Source organism: Barbus barbus (assembly GCF_936440315.1).
Source record: "Barbus barbus genome assembly, chromosome: 32".
Taxonomy (NCBI): Eukaryota; Metazoa; Chordata; class Actinopteri; order Cypriniformes; family Cyprinidae; genus Barbus; species Barbus barbus.
Genome location: NC_136760.1, coordinates 26,346,970 through 26,368,371, shown reverse-complemented (window position 1 = coordinate 26,368,371; position 21,402 = coordinate 26,346,970). Strand labels below are relative to the sequence as shown.

The following is a 21,402-nucleotide window of genomic DNA, read 5'->3' as shown; positions in this document are numbered from 1 at the left end:
TTCATCACAGCTCGCTTGCATGCATCACATTGACCTCAGGATGGACTCTTAGCTCACAATACAATCCCATCACTATGAACTATTACACGCATTCTGTGTCTGATTGTGTGTTGCATGTTTGCATGTTTGTCTGCATTTGTCTGTGTTGGGTCTTGGTTTCTTCTTGGGATGCTATTTGGATTTGCTCGCTGGGCATTATTATTTAAATATGCTGCTTTATAAAGATAAGCTGCTTGGAAATATGTATTGTGAAAAGCACTATAGAAATGTTGTAGTGAATGAAGTCGTGCCAGCTGTTAGATGATTGAGGCATTGTTCAATTGCAGTTTTAAATGCTGTTACTGCTTTAATAGAGCTGTAAGACCGCTATCAAAGTCCTAACAGTAACTAGTATTATCAGACTGAATACTTTTTTGTTTTCCTGTACAACATTAAAATATGCATGAAAAAATGTTACCATTTTGAAAAATGCATACTGTAGGAAATCTATGGTTTCCACCGTGGAATAAACATCTTTTTTACATTTTTTTTTATTGCATTATTGCAATTCTGAGTTCATATGACGCAATTCTTCAGACTTTTTTTTTTTTTTCAGAATTGCAATTTCTCAATGAGAAAGTCCAAATTGTGTGAAAGAAACTCAGAAATGTGAGGGAAAAAAATCAGAATTGCAAAACAAAGTCTCAATTACCTTTTTTTTGTGGCAGAAACAAAACAAGAAGAATGCGAGACAGCCTGAAAAAAAGTCTGAATTGCGATTTTTATAAATTCAGAATTGTGAGAAAAAAAAATCGAACACTTCAGACTTTGTTGAAGTCCATATTGCTAGAAAGTCACAATTACCTTTTTTTTATTTATTATTATTATTCTGTGGTGGAAACGGGCAGGAATCTTTCAGATGGTTATTTTGCGAAGAAAATGTCTTTTTGCACACACATTTTATATATTTATATATTTTAATTAGTATTCTTTTTTAATCAGTGCTATTATGTTGTTGATCAGATTATGATAGGTTTATCATCAAAATTGTCTTCCGTATAAGCCTGGTGATTTTTTGTAACACCTGCCACCAACTTAATCATGTAGTTCATCAGTGCTGTTATTGAGACTCATTACCTTTTAATTAGGTCGAACCCCACTGACAAAAGATCCATAAAACACCCTATTATTATTATTTAGTATGACCTTGTATGAAAGTTACTTAATACAACATAGTTTCTATATATGATTGATTGAGTCAAATTTTTTAACACCTTTTAAATGATTAAAATGCTTTTGCTATTGTATAATGACCCATGTACAGTTTAAAACATCTTACCTTCTTCCTTTTACAAAAAATTATCCATATTGACATCCTGCTGGTATAGAAAATCATGTGTGTAGCAGAAATAAATAAGATTTGTAATTGTATTAATGCTACTGTTGAATGATAATTGATTTATTAAATTAGTTCTTTTAATGATTATGGATTTTGCTTTTTGGAAATCAGGTTTGATATACTAGACATAAAAAATGCATATTTTTTTAGGGCATTTCATGTTATATATACTGTGTGTGTGTGTGTGTGTGTGTGTGTGTGTGTGTGTGTGTGTGTGTGTGTGTGTGTGTGTGTGTGTATGTATGTATGTGTATATATATATATATATATATATATATTATACATATATATATATTATACATACATACACACAGACTTTTTCACTTATTTTTATTTCATTTTTTTCACTGCATTTGGTGTGGAAACCTTAACTTGTATGAATGCGGTCTGGCATTACATTGTCTTCAGTGAAGAAAAGTAGAGCGAAAGTTTCCACAACTGTATTTGGAGAAGCACTGAGTGAATGTGAGTCTTTCTAACTGTGATAAAGACATTCCCAAACACACTGTAAAGAATCACAACTTTCCTCCGGTCCGAACAGACGTGCTGAGATCCCTGACAGGAGAATGCTGGGAGTCCTTATGAGGGAATGAGAGATGGGGACAAAAGAGTATGGCAGACAGGTAGAGAAAGAGAGTAAGCGCGTGAGAGAGAGAGAGAGAGAGAGAGAGAGAGACAGTTAGTTGCTGTAGCTGGCAGTTATTGATCGCCGCGCTCTGCCAAGGTGCTAGAATTAGCTGCGAAGCTTTCTATGCAGTGTGTGAAAGACGTGATCTGTGCTACATATATCTGTTTCAAGGACAGCGCAGGACAGGAGGAAGATAAGGAAGGTATGCGTGGTTCATAATCACATCTACTGTATATGAGATTCACACAGAAAGAGGCAAAGACTGTATTAAAGCAATTAGAACTGGCAAAAACATACTCACGCTTGGCCTGTTTGCAACAGGAATCTACTGTTATATTGCTGTCGGCCGAGGCGGTGTGTGGTCTGAGCTCTTAAAGGGATAGTTCACCCAAAAATTCAAATTCTGTCATTAATTACTCACCCTAATGTCGCTCCAAACCCGTAAGACCTTCGTTCATCTTCGGAACACAAATGAATATATTTTTGATGAATTCCGAGAGCTCTCTGACCCTCCCATAGACAGCAAGGATCCTAACACGATCAAAGCTCAGAAACGTAGTAAGGACATCGGTAAAATAATCCATGTGACACCAGGGGTTCAACCGTAATTTTACGAAGCTATGAGAATACATTTTGTGCACAAAGAAAACAAAAATAACGACTTTATTAAATCTCCTCTGCATCACCCTGGCAACATATGTATGTGGATACGTTGTTTACATTCAGATCAAAGCGTAAACAACATATCTGCGTACATATGTTGCATACGTTGCCAGGGTGATGCGAAGGAGACAAATTGTTTAATAAAGTCGTTATTTTTGTTTTCTTTGTGCACAAAAAGTATTCTCATGGCTTGGTTAGCCAATCACAACAGAGGTAATTTAGTGTCAGGGAGAGGGGAAAAATGGTCATAAAAACTAAATCATGACTATTTTGGTGCAGGAAAGTGTCCTGTGTTGCCTTTTTTAAAGAACTGATGAAATGTCATGATGCTGTTTCAGCCTCCCGTGTCAGACGAGTGGCGGGGCAGTCGGCCGCGTTCAATGATTCGCTCCTTCACCATGCCGTCGTCTCAGAGGCCGCTGTCTGTCGTGTCTGTGGCCTCCATATCATCAGACAACTCTCCCTCCAGACCGGGATCAGACGGGTAAACACACACACACTCTCACACCATCCTGACTCCTGCTAGAGCCATCTATCTGCAGATATTTCCCCTTTACTGCTCTCTTTCATTCATTCTTTCTACTGTTTATACATATGTTTTAGAATGCATTAAATTGATCAAAACTGACAGTAAATACATTTATAATATTACAAAAGATTTCGGTTTCAAATAAATGCTGTTTTTGTCTTTCTATTCATCAAACATTCCTGAAAAAATTCACTTTCTACAAAAATATAAAGCAGCACAACTGTTTTCAACACTGATAATCAGAAATGTTTCATTAGCAGCAAATCAGCATATTAGAATGATTTCTGAAGATCATGTGACACTGAAGACTGGAGTAATGATGCTTTGATCACAGGAATAAATTACATTTTACAATATATTCAAATAGAAAACAGTTTTTTTAATTTGTAATAATATTTCACAGTATTATGGTTTTTACTTTATTTTTGATCAAATTAATACAGCCTTCGTGAGCAGAAGAGACGTCTTTTAAGAAATCTTACTGGTTCCTAAAATTTTAAACAGTAGCAATATTATTATTTAGGGTATTATTAATTAAAAGTAAATATATTTATATATTGTTTATACAATTTTAAAATGAAGTACTAAAATAACTAAATCTAAATAAACTAAACATAAAACTTAAGAACTATATAGATAATTACAAAAACAAATAAAAAATACAAAAACAACAAAATAGCAAAAACGTTAAATAAAATTACAATAAAATCAAAGAACATGAAGAAATTAACAAAAGTATGATAGAATATTTACTAAAACTTTAACTCAAATTAAAATGAAAACCAAAAACATTTAAAAATCAATTCAAAATATAAACAAAAACTATGATAGAATGATACTAAAATAACACTACAAGCCTATAGACATAAAACATGTAAAATGTTGAATTATTTAAATAATGATAAATCTCTCTCCAGATATCAGCATCAGCCATTGAAAAAGCCACATTAGTGGAGCACTGATCCAGACCTCTATATTGAACAGGCTGGGTTCTTGACAGTGATTTATTTTCTTCTTATAGCCGTTATAGGAGGACTAGCACAGAACACTTCCTCGGTTAGAGTGACTTTTTTCGATTCTGTCCTTTGTCATTTCTCTTAGCAGGCGGTCTGTTCTCATTCACGCTTACAGCCGTAATGCACCGAATCACCTGCTGTTTCTCCAAGAACATCATCTTATTTCACTTTAAGACGTTCCATCAGTTCAGACAGAATCAGATGTGTTTATATGTGTAAAATCAGGGTACTGGCATGGTCTCGTGTCGTGTCTCGTATCTCTTCACCCTGTCAGGTTGGTGGCAGTGTAGCGCTGGCGGACATACAGATGCCAGCCTTAAGCATTAATTAGTGCATGTTTGAAGAGAGCGATTCTATCAGAGATGCCCTCCGCTGCTGTTTAATTGTGAAGGGCAGCGCTTCACAAGAGCTTTCATTTGATTAGTTAATCCATCTCATTAAAGAGCTTTGATTCGCTTGAGCCCAACATTCTGATTATGAGACCCAGAGATTCTGCTTGGCTTTTTTTGTTGCTTCCCGTTGTACCAAACCGCCTGCGAGTCTCATTATCAGCCAGGTCAGCAGATAGGAAACACACTTTAATGCAGAGATTCTCACTTTTACAGGAGCGCTTTTGCATGGATGATGTACGATTTCTATCCGGCATCGCTGCGTTTTTAAGAAACTAGTTTGTTCTGAGCTTTGGACCTGAAATCCAATAGTGATGACACAGTTTTTCTGTGCAGAGTCGAGCTGTCTGGGTTCACGTACGCTTGTGCTAACAAATACGCTTACTGTGGTTTTCATTTACTTTTTGAAACGGCAGATAAGGATGGAGCCGGCATGAGAGCGTTTCGAGTCAGTGCCGCTGCATCTTACGTTCATCAATCACTGCTTTTGTGCTTTGCAAACTTGAACATTTGGTTTCCTATGATTTATTAAAGACCGTTATTGCAGATTTTGTTGATTTAAATGTTATTTGGGTATCATTAGCTTGATGGCATAATGTTTTATCAAAAATATAAAATTGATTTATGTATTTTGATGCATCAGTTAGACTGGGTTAATTCATAAACTGTTATTTTCAACAGCTTAATTTATAACTCTCATAGGGTTGTATATTACTGCTGGATATTGTTGTAAATTATTCCAGCAATTATTACAAATTAGGAACTTTTAAACACATTTAATGGGAAAAATATCTAAACGATTTACGAAAAACATTGAAATAAAAGATACTAAATATATTTCTGAACCTTTTTTTATAGGGATTTTTTTAATAATTAAGTTTTTGCCCTTTTTCTTTATAATTTTTTTAATGAAAACAGAAAATCTAAATGTTAAATTAAAAATGTATAACATATTTCAGACATATATTAAATATATATTTTTATTTTATTTTGTCATTTTATAGTCCTATTGCAAATCAAATAATCAAATAAAATTTTTCCTTAATTCTTTCTTAAAAATTCAAAGATTATTATTTTAATTTAAATTTATTTATGTATTTTTATTTAAATTATAATGTTTTTATTTAGTATATTTTCACCTTTTATTTTTTGGTGAGGCCTGTAAAAATATTGCTCAAGTATGAATATGAGCAGCTCAGCTGACCAAGACGGCAGAAGAAAAAAAAAAGTCCCAAGGCTGAGCCCTGATCTCTGAGATAACATGTTATAAAAATATAATGTCATTTTCAATTAGCTAATATGGTTGGTTGCCATGACACTTGAGACTGAACACCAGAAACGTGCTTTTGAGTTTACAGTTTGAGCTAAATGTCAAATGAGTGCTAATATTTGCTCAAGACTTCATAAGAGGCTTCTCTGTGATATTAAACAGCCCAGAAGTCTTATCCAATAAAACACAGCCGCCCTCCTCTCTTCATTTGATTCCTCTTCTCTCTTTCATCGGATAGATTTGCCTTGGAGCCTCTCTTACCAAAGAAGCTGCACTGTAAGTCTCAGGATAAACTGGATCGAGATGAACCTGAGAAAGACAGGAAGGAGAAAAAGAAAGAGAAGAGGAACAGCAAGCACCAGGAGCTGTTTGATAAGGAGCTGAAGATGGCTGATATCCCGCTGCAGCCCAGCGAGGCGGTCATTCTGTCAGAAACAGTGAGTATCTGTCTGTCCACACAAATAAAGACTTACTCTGCACTTCAAGTCGAGTCACTGGAAGTAAACTTAGTAAACGCATCAAGCACCAAATCACAACTAGAAATAGAAACCAAAGACAAAATGTTTGCTTTTGCAGCTGCATAAATACAAACGTTAAACTCATTTCATTTTTTTTTCCTCCAAAACGTTCTTTACTAAGATGCAATTGCATCTTTTACTTTTGATTTATGATGTTCCCATTATTTTCATTACTGTAATGCAGTAATTGTTTCATGAAAATAATGTCCAAAAATAAGTCCTTCATTTTTTTCATGAAAAGGCTTCCTTTTCTTTACGAAAATATCAACAAATATTATTTTTCCATGCACTGCTTTAACTACAACAAAAACAATAAAAAATATTTTTTAAAGTAAAAAAAAAAAAAAAAAGAAATACTTGCCAGTTACCTGAAATAAAGTAAGTTGAGGAGCTAAAGTTTTTCAAACTAAAGAGATATTAAAAAAACTAAGTATTGCTATTTATAGACTATTTACTATTTGCTACTGATTGCTTGAAATGTTGTCCCTGTTCTTGACAGGTTTGTAATAGTCACATAATTTGGATGCAGTGTTAACCGAAAGACATTTTGGTTCATTTGTTTGCTTTCCATTTTAATGAATGGTTCCTGGAGCAGTCCTTTTCATCCTTTCGTTTCTGTTTTTGAGGCTGTGTGTGAAATGAGGCACGCGTCTGAATCTGCACTTGCGAGTCTCTTCAAGCTCTTTGAATATGAATACCAAATGCGCTCGAGCAGCTCTAGAACAAACAGCATGTATTAAGAATAAATTGACCCATTCAGAGCCTCTCTGACTTCACCGACTAATGTGGCATCGTAACCTTGCATTTCTGAATAAAGCAAAATGAGCACACATAATTACTCAGCCCTGGACCTTCTGCTTAGTTTGCCTTTTATAAATCATCATAATGACCTTGACCCTTTCTACAGGCCGCTGACCTCTGCAATTCAGTCAGCCGATAAAGCAAGAGCTGAAAAATCAGATTTACTGCTCAATTAATCTGTCATGTTGCCATCTGGTTCATTTTTTACATCTAACAATCTTTCTTGTTTTATTGTTAATGTCCCTATCCGATGAAGGACAAAGAATATACATGTTTAAATACTGTAAGAGTGTGTGTATTTATTTAATTTTTCAATTGCAAATAAAAACCATTTTTTCATTAACAATACAACTTGTTTAATGAAAAAACTAAATAGAAATAGAAGTATATTTAAGAATAGAAGTATATTTCTGACATAATAAAAATGCAAATAACTTTATAATGTTATTATTAATTCATATTCAGTTTAGTTTTTTTAACTTCCTGTTAAAAATAAGATTTTTTTTTAAATATTTATTATAATTTAATTGATTCTGAGTGTCAGTTTGCAGAAATGTTTATACAAAGTCTTCAAAATGTACATTTTCAGCATTTATCACAGCAGCATAAATGTTACTTCACTCAAATGATGTGCAAAATCTAATTAGAAATGACAGATTTGTCACAATGCAAAAAGACAGGTTAAATTGCAAACAAACAGGTTAAACGTGTCAGCAAGTTCCGAGTGACACAGAGCGACGTATTAAATCCTGCCTTTGAAGTTTATTCTACTGATCGTATATTAATGATGGTCATTTACAACTGGAATAATTCATAAGCCTGCTGAATTATGCATTAGATAAATCTGTATTCTCATGAACTGTTAGAATGGCTGTTCTTTACTCTTTTACTTGCCCCCCTCAACCCCCACCCCCGGTTATCATTATATCCATATATTTCCATTTCCATACATTTTGAACGGTCGTCCTACTTAAGTCTTCATATATGGAAACTTTTCATTAGTGTTTCCCTCTAATGTTTATCTGTCATGTTTTCCCCTCTCCAGATCAGTCCGTTGAGGCCCCAGAGGCCGAAGAGTCAGGTGATCAACTTGCTGGGTGAGAAAAGGCTGTCGGTGTCTCCGGGAGCCCCTGCCAACCCGTCTGCGCCCAGCGTCCCACCTCCCATCACGCCCCGGGCCAAACTGCACTTCAGCTTACTGTCTGGATCCAGTATGTCATACTTCACACTGATCTGACAGATTCCCCTCCAGTTTTATTGCAAAACATGATGAAATTGGGACAGTTTTACTAAAGCAAACTAGATAGATCGTTGCCAAGAAGGCCCCGCACACCTACAGGAGAAAACTTTATAATAGTAACCTAAATTTACAAAAAGGCTATTTTAATATGTAATTCAAAGTCCAACGCTGACATTCTGGCATCGTTTGAATGAATGAAGCTAAAAGGGCGCTGTAAATCAGAGGAATTCAGCATGGAGATATCTAATCACACATCTCAACACCTGCGTGCCTACAGCTGTCTGCATATTTAAAAAAATAATAAATAAAAGAAAACTGGCTTTGATCTAAATGCAGCAGAACTAGTTTTGGCATCACATATTGTCCTCTGGTGGTGTTTTATCAACATAATTCATCATATTTTAGCTGTTGGAACAAATAGAGCTGTTGATAATTATCCTAAGTCCTTTGCTCTGATTTACAGTATCATTTAAAAGTTTGGGGTCGGAAAGTTTTTTTTTTTTTCTTTTTTTCATGTTTTTGAAAGAAGATACTTAAGCTCACCAATTAAATTGATTAAAAGCAAAGTGAAAACAGTAAAATTGTGAAATATTGCAGCTTGAAAATTACATTTTAAAATGTAATTTATTCCTGTGATGCTATGCTGAATTTGTCCTTTGTGAATAGAAAGCTCAAACAGTATTTAAAAAAATAAATAAAAAAAGATGTATTTCTTTAGAAAAACATCTTACCAACCCCAAAACTTTTGAACGGTAGTGCATGCAGTAGATGAACAGTAGGGTCATTTGCATACTAATTATTTTAATATTAGCTTTTAAAAAGAATATCAGTTTATGGCTTTATTTGAGGTTTCAAAAGCATACAAACCCTTTACAGTATTTTTCTTTCTCTAAATAACCATTTTTTCTTCATTTCTCATTTAAATGAACGAGTTGCTGTTGTCATTCTTTCTCCCACATTATCAACATGTACTTTTGGTCTGCTCAATTTTTTATGTTATGAGACATTCAAATTTTAAGGATTTATTTATCCAGAAAAAGTTTTAGTTTAAAGAATCATTTGTAGAATTGTACCCCATCTTGCCTTTTATCTAAGTTGAATGTGTTTGTTTTGATGATATTGTATTTATGATCATATGTTTTGTATGTTTCATTTGTATCTGCCGTGTAACAGCCGGTGAATTTAAATACAACCAAACTTTCTCCCACCCTCAGAATATGAGCCGTTTGCTGACGTCTTGTGCTCCAGCTCATGCTGTAGTATGATGACACACAAACGTAACGCTGCGATGTGAGACGCAGGACTCTGGGAGGCTGCAGAGGTGTTAAATAACTCGATGAAAGCGTGTCTGATCTGGTCTTGTGAAGACGTGTAATGGATTCAGACTCTAGTGCGAGGCGTTTACTCTCCCATGGGTTCAGCCCGCTGTCTGAATTCTGAGTTTGCACCGCGTGTCGTCATCTGTGCTAGAATCCTAAAACAACTGATTTACATTGAGTTTAATGGTTTATAAAGGATTTAGGCACAGGTAAAAATGTTGTGCATCATCATGTTGATCTCAACAGCAATCTTGTTTCAATGCAGATCTAGAGCTGAATGGGACGAGTTATGGAGATAAGGGCGAAACTCCGCCTCCACTTCCTGTCAAGATCAGCATGGGTGACTATGGAAACTTGATGGATAACTCAGACCTGGCCAGTCCGACCACCCCCCCACCTCCACTGCCACACCAGCGGGTAAAACGCTTCATCCACATCCAACAGACATGCGTATTTATCATGTGGTTCACTGCTTGATCTGCATTGCCATTATTTTAAAAATCCATGAAGAAATCTCTTCCTGTTGTTCAGCTCTGAGGATCGTCAGTGTAGTGTTATAAGATGATTGTCAATGTAGACTCTCATTGCATTGACTGTGTAAAGCGGTCAGGATGTGTGTGACGGTCAAACGCAGCTTGACCAGAGCGACTGAAGGTGCCCTCGATCAGCCGCTCGTCTCTGAGTCTCTTTCTCTCTGCAGGATTTTACTTTTAAAAAATCCCAGACTCTGTTTAATTAACCCATAACCTGAACTTCTCTGCAAGCTGCTGGAAGTTACGTCAGATTACAGTGTTAAAGGTTGAAACGGCTTGAAGTTCTTTGCTGTACGACAGGCCGGCAGGCTGTAAAATATTCTTTCATGATACAAACAGACCCGGTTTCATAGACAGGGTTTTGCCTAAAATAGGATTAGGCCATAGTTCAATTAGGACAATTAAGTAATTTTTATAAACATTAGCCTTAGAAAAAAGCATTACTGGTATGCATCTTAAGACAAAACAAAGACATGTTTTAAGATCAGTCAGTGCAAGTTTATTTCAGTTGAAACAGCTCAGATTTACATTTTAGTCAAGGACTAGGCTTAAGCCTGGTCTGTGAAACCGGGGGTCAATGTTCAAAGGCTTGGGGTCGGAAAGATTTTTAATGCTTTTCAAAGAAGCCTCTGACACTCAACAAGGCTGCATTTATTTGATCGAAAATACAGTAAAATCTGGAATATTAGTTCAATTTCAAATAATTGAATATACTTTAAAATACCATATGTGACCCTGGAGCATAAAACCAGTCATAAGTAGCACAGGTATATTTGTAGCAATAGCCAACAATACATAGTACGAGTCAAAATTTATGTCAAAAATCATTTGGATATTAAGTAAAGATCATGTTCCATGAAGATATTTTGTAAATTTCCTACCGTAAATATATCAAAACTTCATTTTTGATTAGTAATATGCTAATAATATGAACTTTTCTCAATATTTAGATTTTTGTGCACCCTCAGATTCCAGATTTTCAAATAGTTGTATCTCGGCCAAATATTGTCCTAACAAACCATACATCAGTTGAAAGCTTATTTATTCAGCTGTCAGATGATGCATAAATCTTAATTTCAAGAAATTGACTGATTTTGTGGTCCAGGGTCACATTTATTCCTGTGATGCAAAGTTGAATTTTCAGCAATCTTTCAGAAATCATTTTAATACGCTGATTTGGTGCACAAGAGTCATTACTTTAATAATTTTGCTGAAAAGCATGAACAGCATTTAATTTAAATAGAAACCTTTTATAACAATATGCATGTCTTTACTGTTGCTTTTAATCAATTCAGGGCATTCTGGCTGAATTAAAATATTTGATTATCTTTTATTTCATTCATTAATTCATTGCTTTCATATATCATTGTCGTATCAAGAGACCAGATTATCGCAGAGATTTACTCCGTCTCTATCACTCTGCTATTACTGCTTAACGTTAGAGATTAGAGATCCATCCAAGTCCTTCTGTCTGATTTACATTAACATTTTAAACGTTCATGTTTTTGAAAGAAGTTACTTAAGCTCACAAATGAAATTGATTAAAAACGAAGTGAAAACAGTAATGTTGTGAAATATAGCAGTTCAAAAGAGATGCTTTCTATTTGAATACATTTTCAAATGTAATTTATTTCTGTGATGCTATGCTGAATTTGTTCTTTGTGAATAGAAAGCTCAAACTGTATTTATTTAAAAATAAATTGAAATTAGACCAATATATATTTTTTCTAAATATACATAAAATGATAATATATAAAAAGGAACAAAAGTAAAAATGATTCATATATTTTATTTGTTTATGATATTAATTCAAATGTATTCATTCTGTAGCTTTCATATGAAGAGACCAGATCATCCCAGAGCTTGACTTGGGCCAGAAAGGAAGCACTTTAGTAATGTAATGTGGAGTTTAGCATGGACAAGCAGCACCATTTGATCTCTCCAGTGACTCACGTAATGAAGAATTAATGCTTCACTCAAGTGTTTTAAAAACTCCATCTTTTTTGTCCTAATTTTTTCAGCACCTTCCACCTCCATTACCCAGCAAGACCCCTCCTCCTCCCCCGCCGAAGACCACTCGAAAGCAGACCTCCATCGACTCGGGAATCGTCCAATAAGCCAGCAGATGGCATCGTCAAACGGAGACATCCACATCGGCCCTCTTCCAACGATTTTCCGTCAACATCCCTGACAGTATGGCATGATGAATAGCTCACCTCAGCCCCTCTCATAACGGCTGATTACTGTCCACTGCCGGAGCCTGCACCCGAGTGACAATACAAGCTCAGAGACGCAGTCTATTTCACATCACTCCAGGCGGCAGACGACAGCAAATATAGATGCAGTGTAACTCGAGTCTGGGAATTCTGGGTATTTTTGGCAGATGGTGCATGTTTAACTAAAACTCCACTTGAGATGAATCGATGGTTTTCTCTCTTTAGGCAGGAAGACTCCTTTTAAGCACATTATCGTTGAGACACGTGACCAATTCAAACCACTTTGGTGTCGCATAATCAAAGTTTCCTCTTTCTCTCATTTTTACATGATATTTTTATCCTCAATATATACACATTTATGTACAGAGGTTTGTATATATGATTTTATTTTATTGTTTTTTGGAAAGTAAATTTTATCCTTTTTTTTTTTTGTATTCGCAGTTTATAAAAATTGGCATTTTTATCCAAAAAGGGCTTGGTTTTCTAATAAGAGGGACAGTAAAGGTATTCTTACATGTATCTTTTATTGAATTTGTGGTGTTGTTCGTTCGTTCTCAGTTGGAGTGAAAACAACTAAAAGTCATTGTACCAATCAAGCGTATAAACCACATAAAATCATATCGATAACATTGACTGCTCCAAATCCACTACTGACTTCTGAATAAACTCAATGTATTTGTAAAGTGCCTCTTGTTTGGTTCTAATTTATCCAGTGCATTGTAGACATTTAGCAGATATCAAGTTTGTTTTGTCTAGTAAGGCTCTCTGTGTGAGGTTACCGCAGGTTAACCACCGCAAAACAAGTCTGGAAAGTGAGGTAAATTGAGTCTGAAGTGAGTTCGTAACTCAATGCTTGTTGAGGCCTTGAAAACTGAAAAGCTACGTTTCCCATTCAGCGTTTTAGTACAACGTGGAGCTGAATCTCAATGACATTGATTCTGAAAACCGGTGGACATGTTTGCATCATAAAGACTGCCAGCTTTCACTTTACTAAAAAGGTTTTGAAATAGCAAAGCATTGACTCGCACATGCATAATCAATGCAGCATCTTCTATAAGTTGAGGGAGGAAATATGCTGGAGAGCATGTTTTGTATGTTCAAGGTCACTTTCGCAGCACTAGTCTCAGTGAACTGATTTACTGTGTAATTCTGATGTTTGTTATGAAGTAATTGGTCTTAAACATGCAGCATTCACCATCTAAAAACTGGCAGATTGTGCAGTTGGGGTTTGCTGTTTGCTGCATTAATCATTCGTCAAATCTTGCAGAACATTTTGGATTCTGCAGTAATGTGTTTTTGTGAGTTTTTCTTTAAAATACTTTTTACATTTCTTTTAAGTGAATAGTTCACACCAAAATTCAAATGTAATGAAATTTTACTCGCTCTCAGGACATCCGAGATGTAAATGAGTTTGTTTATTCATCAGATTTGGTGAAATGTAGCATGACATCACTTGCTCACCAATGGATCGTCCAAACAGCTGATAAAAACATCACAATAATCCACACCACTCCAGTCCATCAATTAACATCTGGAGAAGCCAAAAGCTGTTTTTAAGAAACAAATTCATCATTAAAGGCTTTTTAACTGCTTCCAGATAAAATGTGGGTTCTCTCTATATAATATTGCTTTCTCCAGTGAAGTCATCTGTTCTGAATCAGGAGAAAAATATACTCCGATCAAGCACCGTTTATAAGTGAAATGACTACTAAATGTTGGTGGATTTTGATGCAAGGACACCAGAGGATGAACTTTTTTAAATGATGGATTATAGACTCTTTTTGGCCAAAAACAATTACAAAGTTTAAAGTAAAAAAACTTCTTAATGATAGGTTTGTTTCTTACAAACATGCAGCTTTTCACTTCTCAAGGAGTGGTGTGGATTATTGTGATGTTTTTATCAGCTGTTTGGACTCTCATTCTGACGGCACCCATTCACTGCAGAGGATCCATTGGTGTGCAAGTGACAAAATGCTGAATTTCCCCAAATCTGATGAAGAAACCAACTCATCTACATCTTGGTTGGCCTGAGGGGGAGTACATTTTCATTTTTGGGTAAACCAGTCCTTTTGTGTTTTTAACCATCTTTAAAATTGTTGCTATCCAACTTATTTGAGTGGGAAGTTTGAGTTCACATATTTGCAGGAATGACGTGTATGCGTTGATGTAAATGTGTGTTTGAGATGGTGCTGCTGGGTCACCGGGAACTGAAGAACGTGTGAAATTATAGAGGAGGAGATAAACAGTCCCAGAAACGTCCCACGGCGTCAGACACGTCGTGACATTAATACCCGACTGAGTCAGTTTCCCACGGTACGCTATCAACATCGAACCTGATTAATCCAGCTGAAGATTCCCTTTGAAAGGAAAGGTCATATTCAGGCATTTCATGATCACATTCAATCACAGTCTCCAGGCTGAGCTTCAGATAAGTAGCTTAATTTTTCTTCAAAAGATATTTTCTTTCTTGTTTTTTAAACTTAGTATCACTTTTAGTCTCACTGCTGTCAGAACTGAAATAAACACAAAGTTATATTTTATGCTTCATTGCGCTGTATAGCTGCATTCATTTAGCAGAATATGTTTCCATGAGACAAATGACTTTGTTGTTTATTAGAGGATGCTGGGAAAATATCCTGCTGGACTGTCAGTTGTTTTTCCTTCATGTTAATTACAGAATTATTGAGGCCTAATACAACAGCGGCAGCAAATTCAATTTAACTTTCCATTTAAACCAGAGGCAGAAAATAACAACTCTGTAAATCCCAAATGTGTCCAATGCATCTCGGTGAGAACTAATGTTTTGCTCCTTGGATAGTCAGTGAAACAAACTGCATGCCTCTGCCAGTTTTTAAGAAGTTAACAATTGAAATATGGAGTGTAGAATATAGAAATTTTATTTTATTCTGGATAAAAGGAAATTATAAACCAAGAATATGGTTTGTTTAATTTAATGAAAGAATTTAATATACTATAATGTAACTTTCAATGTAATAATACTGAAATTTGATCTTGTTAATAAGGGTTCGATCAGAGTTATGATTATGGTTATCGAAAACAAAAACAAAAAAGTTACATGAAACATTAAAAAAACTGAGATAAAATATATATATATATATATATATATATATATATATATATATATATATATATATATAAATAAATAAAAACAAGGCAACATTTCTTCTTTTCATTTACTTTAACTTGATGCACTAAAATAACTAAAATTGATATAAAACTGCATGTTTAAAAATTAATTAACCAATAATAATGAAAAACAGCTAAATTACTAAAACTTCAACTAAAAAGGGAAAATATAAATTATATCAAATTCAAAATATTAATAAAAACACAAAAAGCATTTTTGTTACTTGAAATACAATAAATGTTAATTTAAAATAAACTTAAAAAACCTATTTTATTTCAGCAACATTTATTATTTTTATTTAGTTTGAATTGATGTACAATAATAAAACATAATACATCTGAAATAAAGATGTATTATGTATGTTTAAAAATGGCAAAAAATAAAAACATTAAAAAATATGATACTAGTTATGCTAAAATAACACTGGGCAGCTTTGATTTCAATCAGTCCTGTTCCAAATGCGGTGATTGTACAGTATTTGCTCTTTCAGAGGAATTTAACAGCTCTGCTCATGTCATTTATAGACAACGCTTTTTAGATCCTACAGACTCAAATGTTGAGCGAATCTTGTGCCCGAGATCCGTTTATCCGTTCATCTTGAGAAATCTTTTGTGCCTCATTTTAAGTGTGTTCGGTATATGTGTCACATCAAAGGTGATGAAACCCACACCTTGCGAGAAAAGATGATTGCATTTGCTTAAGCAATTTACAAGGCCAGCGGTGAAATAAACGTGGAGAACAAACACAGTGTCATTTTTGTGCTGTAATAACATCTCTGGTCAGGAAATCAATAACAGGCCGTAAGTCAGTGTGAAATGATGTCCTGCCACGGCAGATTGCGTATGCCAATGCATAATGTATTGCCTTCACTTTTGATTGACAATAAACAATAATTGTAATGCAAAAGCAAAGCTTGGGCCAAAGCTGCACTCTAACCGTCTCAGACGTCGACCCTTATAAACGTCTTGTTACCAACAGATGCTTTGATTCTCCTTTATTGAAATTCTTTTGCTGTTTTCTATGAATCACTTCTGATTTTAATATAACTGATATATTCATACAGGAGGGGCCGAAGGCTAAATTGAATCCATATTTCACTGTGATTGGGTTTGGTCTCTGTGGTGCGGTCTATCACAGCCGGCTCTGATTGGAGGGGAACATCCTCCATTGAACCTCATCTGCAGCGTTCCCATAAACTGTGTCTGTGTACAAATACAGATACGCAAAAAACGGCTGGCTTATGCAATTTTGAGGTGAATTTAGGTGAACTGGCATGCTGTCTCAATAAATGACCCACATTCATCTTTTATACTTCAATCCAAATCTCACAAAATCTGTACAACTCTCAATTCCCATTGACTGATTTATTAGAATCTACATTTTTTTGATGCGATGTTCTTTTAACAGGGGTTTTCATTGCATTTTAATGCTTGGTTTAGGTGCAAAAAACTGTCATTTTAGTTTGTTTGCTCTCCTTTTTATTATTTTGTTTTCTAGCTGTGCTGTATGTCACTTTGGGAAAATATTGTTCATGGTTTTATTAATATTTTGATTTGAGCAGTTTGTGCTCACACAGTTTTCCTCTGAAATTGCTGAATTATGATCGCCTGACACTGTAAATTTGACATTGTCTTGCAGGTATCGATCACCTTGTGGTGTTTTATTGCAGGTCCCGTTACAGCAGCAGATCGGTGAGAAAAGCCAAGACTCGTTTCCACTGCGGATCTCACTATCTCAGCAGAGTTCACTATCTCGAGAGTTCAGCTTAAGACTGAGGTTTGGAGAGCCTGAAGATCTCAGGGTACAGAAATACAGAACGAAACAATCCCACACAATCGTATGTGGAATTTACCCAGATAAATATGTCTTATTGTCTGTGTTTTAGAAGCTCTGCTACAAAACCTAGTGAGCTGCCTCACTGCATACTGCCTACAGATGTCGTCTTAGGTGGCACCTTAAAGGAGCAGTTCACTCAAAAATGTCCATTTACTGAAAATGTACTCATCCTCCGGCCATCCAAATGAGTTTGTTCTTCCTCAAAACAGATTTGGAGAAATGTTGCATTACATCACTTGCTCACCAATTGATCCTCTACAGTGAATGGGTGCCGTCAGAATGAGAGTCCAAACAGCTGATAAAAACATCACAATAATCCACAAGTAATCCAACTCCAGTCCAGAAATGTACATTTTGTCGAATGAGAAGCTGTGTATTTGTTAAAAGTTGTTATAAAATGTCCTCTATCCATAATATTGCTTTCTCCAGTGAAAAAGTCATCTCGTCTGACTCAAAACAGCCCAAAAGGAAGCGTTATTGTGGATTTTTGCCAGAAGCGATGGTTTTAAAAGTTAAAACATCTTAATGATGGAATTGTAGCTTTTCACTTCACAAGACATTAATTGATGGACTGGAGCGGTGCAAATTACTTGTGGATTATTGTGATGTTTTTATCAGCTGTTCGGACTCTCATTCTGACGGCACCCATTCACTGCAGAGCATCCATTTGTGAGACAGTGATGGAATGCTGCATTTCTCAAAATCTCAAACTCATCTACATCTTGGATGGCCTGAGGGTGCGTATACATTTTCTTTTTTGGCTGAACTGTTCCTGTAACTGGAATGTATCCTCATAAATGAGTGATTTGCAATGCTCTGTATTGGCAGCATTAACATTGGCATCAATATAGGCCACAAAATGGGAAGAATCAATGATTAAGACACCTGTATTCACATCCTAAAAGGCAGCTAACTAGGTTTTGGAACGGAGCGATAATGTTAGGCGTTTTGGCTGCCATAGTGGTTTATTTATATGTGATTCTGTTCTCAGGGTTATTAATGCTGTTTTTATTTTTGTGGCATTTAAAGGGATTGTGTTTATTTAGCAAAATGTTCTGGGTGGTTCTATCGCAGTGATTAATAGCTTAAAGCAAACACTCATCCCACAAAATTCAAGAACAAACTTAATGTTTAGTCAATAAATGCAGTAAATATCTCTTCTTCAGCAGATCTTCATGCTCTTGTACTCAAAGGCAGTTTAATAAACGCACATGCTTCTCAGGTTTACCTCGTGAAAGGCTTCTGCTCGAGGCTCAGATGTCTGCAGACCTTTGAGTTTGTTATGGATCCATCTGAGAGCTTTTTACTGTGTCTGGAGGACCAAAGCCAGAATGACATCAGCCGTTTGGAAACCTCTAAAACTGTCTGCTGCTGTCTGGCTTGTGTTGCAGCTCTTGCTTCTGTCTGCTACATCTTTTCATTAAATATATTTCATTTTTCTGACACAAAAGTAACAGAACATTACTTAGCAAAAACGAACATTTTACATACAGTGAAAGTACATGGTGATTCCTGAATAGCAAGTATCTCAGTTAATTCCACTTGGTAATATATTAGTATACATAAACTTATTTTTATTATTTATGAACTCACTATTATTTATGAATATTTTAATTAATTTTAGTTTGTTTTAGTAATTTTATTACTTTTGTATTCAGAAGTTATAATTCATTTGAATACTTTAGCTAATATTTATATTTTTTGTTTTAGTTTTATATCAAAGAATTGTTTTCATATTTTTAGATCACTGATAAAAATGCATGTGGATTGGGATCGAAAGGAACATCGTTTTGTTTTAAGTGTTTGTTTACCGATTCTATTATATTTAGTATGTAATACTACATTTTAGCAAGTTACACCTATTAAATAAAAATGGTAGTATTTTGAGAGGACCGGTTGTCTTTCTGATCATATTGTGCTGGAAAATTGGTTTGCTAGTATCAGCAGTTTTAGAGGGTTTTGGCTTTTCAGAAAACAAGAATTAAACCATCTTGGGCTAATTTAGCCACTTTCAGCAATGTATTATACATGAAATGATATCACCTTTATCTGTCAGTGCTGTTCTAATGAAGCTCCGCTATCAGTTTGCTCACATATACTGATAAAAGAGAAGCCTTTTGATAGAATTGATTTACTTTTTTTACATCACTGTATCATTTTCACACATCTGTGCATAATTTAATAACACTGTATTATCTCTCCTACAATTTTCCATTATAGATCCTGCTGCTGCTAAATCTGAAAACATTGTGTATGTGGGAACTGATAGAATTGAATCGATTTGCTGCGTTATAGAGTCGTCCAATTACCATCTCAAACTGGGTGTGTGTTTCTGATCGATTTATGTGAATGCGGTGGGCAAACCTGCCAGTGAGACAAATATGCAGAGGAAAATCGTCCTTGTCCTATTGATCCCGGCTCATATAATCACTAATCTATGGTCACACTAGAACACATCGATCAGGCCAGTCAAACGACACGGTGAACAAACACACACACGGGTGATCAGTCTCTATTTCTTCAACATTAGTCAATTCCTTTAGCTCTGACTTTCTTGTGTTGATGTATTTCCATAAGCAGGTACAGTAGTTGTGGCAATTTTAAAATGGCCAGTAGCCTTTGACAGCCATGAATCATCATTTGCTTCCCGTTGATAGTCCAAGTCTGGTGTTTATTATTTAATAATAAAGCTGTTCCTGTCAAAAGTGCCTGAATAAGCTGTAAAGTGAGCCAGACTTATGGTAATAGTGAAGCGTCCATTTCAGTGAATCTAGAAAGCGATTAGGTGAAATAATGCTGTGATGTTGAAGAGCGCAAACTCATGTTAGACCTGTCAAATATTGAACTGCTTGAAAAGACCTTGTTCATGTTTTGTTCTCTTGTCTTTCCGCTTGTTCTCTCTCAACCCATTTTAGCATGCACAGAAATGCTTCACTTTATTAAAACCAAAGAGTTTCTGTAACTCAGAAGCACATTGATATTCTGTTCAAATCGCAGACACTTCACAGCTGATTTCAATAGAGTTTAGCATGGGCAAGATGCTAAACAGCATTCAAATGCACTATACAGACACATTTTGTGTAAATTAGTCCATCTTTAATTAGACATTTTAACTATTTTAGGTTTAAGTAACTGTTTGAGTGTTTCTAATTTATTTTTCTTAATAAGCTATACATTCTGGAAATGTTTTCTCTGCTGTAGAATTCTTCTGGACTGGAGCAGTGTGGATTACTTGCGGATTATTGTTTGAATTCTGATTCTGACGGCACCCATTCACTGCAGAGAATCCATTGGTGAGCAAGTGATGTGATGCTACATTTCTCCAAATCTGTTCTGATGAAGAAAAACGTGTATCTACATATGATGGCCTGAGGGTGAGTACGTTTTCAGGAAACTTTCATTTTTGGGGTGAACTGTTGCTTTAATATGTATCATATGTAGGCCACTCACTGGGTTTTGGAGCGGAGCCGTTGCGTCGCTCTGGTTTGAGCAGGGAAATGTGTTTACAGCACGTGACATGCCACTTTCATTTATCATGCAGGCTGTGCATTAGTGCTCTGTGTGTGTGTTTTTGCTATCGATATATTTTGGCTTGTGTGACTGTGTGAAATGAACAGGGTTTCATCTTTTAACACCTCTCTTCACATAAGCACACGCTGGCTGACATGAATTATTTGCCAGACATTTAAATTCACTCTCGCTGCACAGGCTTTCGTAGTTCAGAAATGTCACAGTTGAAAAATTCACTAAAGATCTTTCGTACATAATTCAGTGATACTGGATGTTTCATGGAAATAGCCTGTTTGTAAGTACAAGAATGTGCAACTTTTTGGCTTGTTCAGATAGGCAGCAAAATACAATTCATTTATTTGTATATTTTGCTATATCCGACTGAAATCACTGGTTGTTTGCAGTCTA

At 35.3% G+C, this 21,402-nt stretch overlaps 2 protein-coding genes across 3 annotated transcripts in view; both read left to right on the top strand.

Annotated features, from left to right (window-relative positions):
- LOC306852401 (dedicator of cytokinesis protein 1-like) overlaps positions 1-13,187 on the top strand; it is a 231,446-nt gene extending 218,259 nt beyond the window's left edge. Inside the window, exons 48-52 of one of the 2 annotated variants that reach the window (XM_079389174.1) lie at positions 3,008-3,153; positions 6,112-6,310; positions 8,238-8,403; positions 10,017-10,168; positions 12,306-13,187. In XM_079389174.1, coding sequence (XP_079245300.1) covers positions 3,008-3,153; positions 6,112-6,310; positions 8,238-8,403; positions 10,017-10,168; positions 12,306-12,401 — 759 coding nt within the window. In that variant the 3' untranslated portion in view covers positions 12,402-13,187. The remainder of the gene's footprint in view (positions 1-3,007; positions 3,154-6,111; positions 6,311-8,237; positions 8,404-10,016; positions 10,169-12,305) is intronic. The other variant, XM_079389173.1, reaches the window with a different exon arrangement.
- A 1,496-nt stretch (positions 13,188-14,683) lies between these two features.
- LOC306852740 (uncharacterized protein) overlaps positions 14,684-21,402 on the top strand; it is a gene marked incomplete at its 5' end in the record, with an annotated part of 40,848 nt that continues 34,129 nt past the window's right edge. Inside the window, 2 exons of the mRNA XM_079389800.1 lie at positions 14,684-14,716; positions 17,318-17,449. Coding sequence (XP_079245926.1) covers positions 14,684-14,716; positions 17,318-17,449 — 165 coding nt within the window. The remainder of the gene's footprint in view (positions 14,717-17,317; positions 17,450-21,402) is intronic.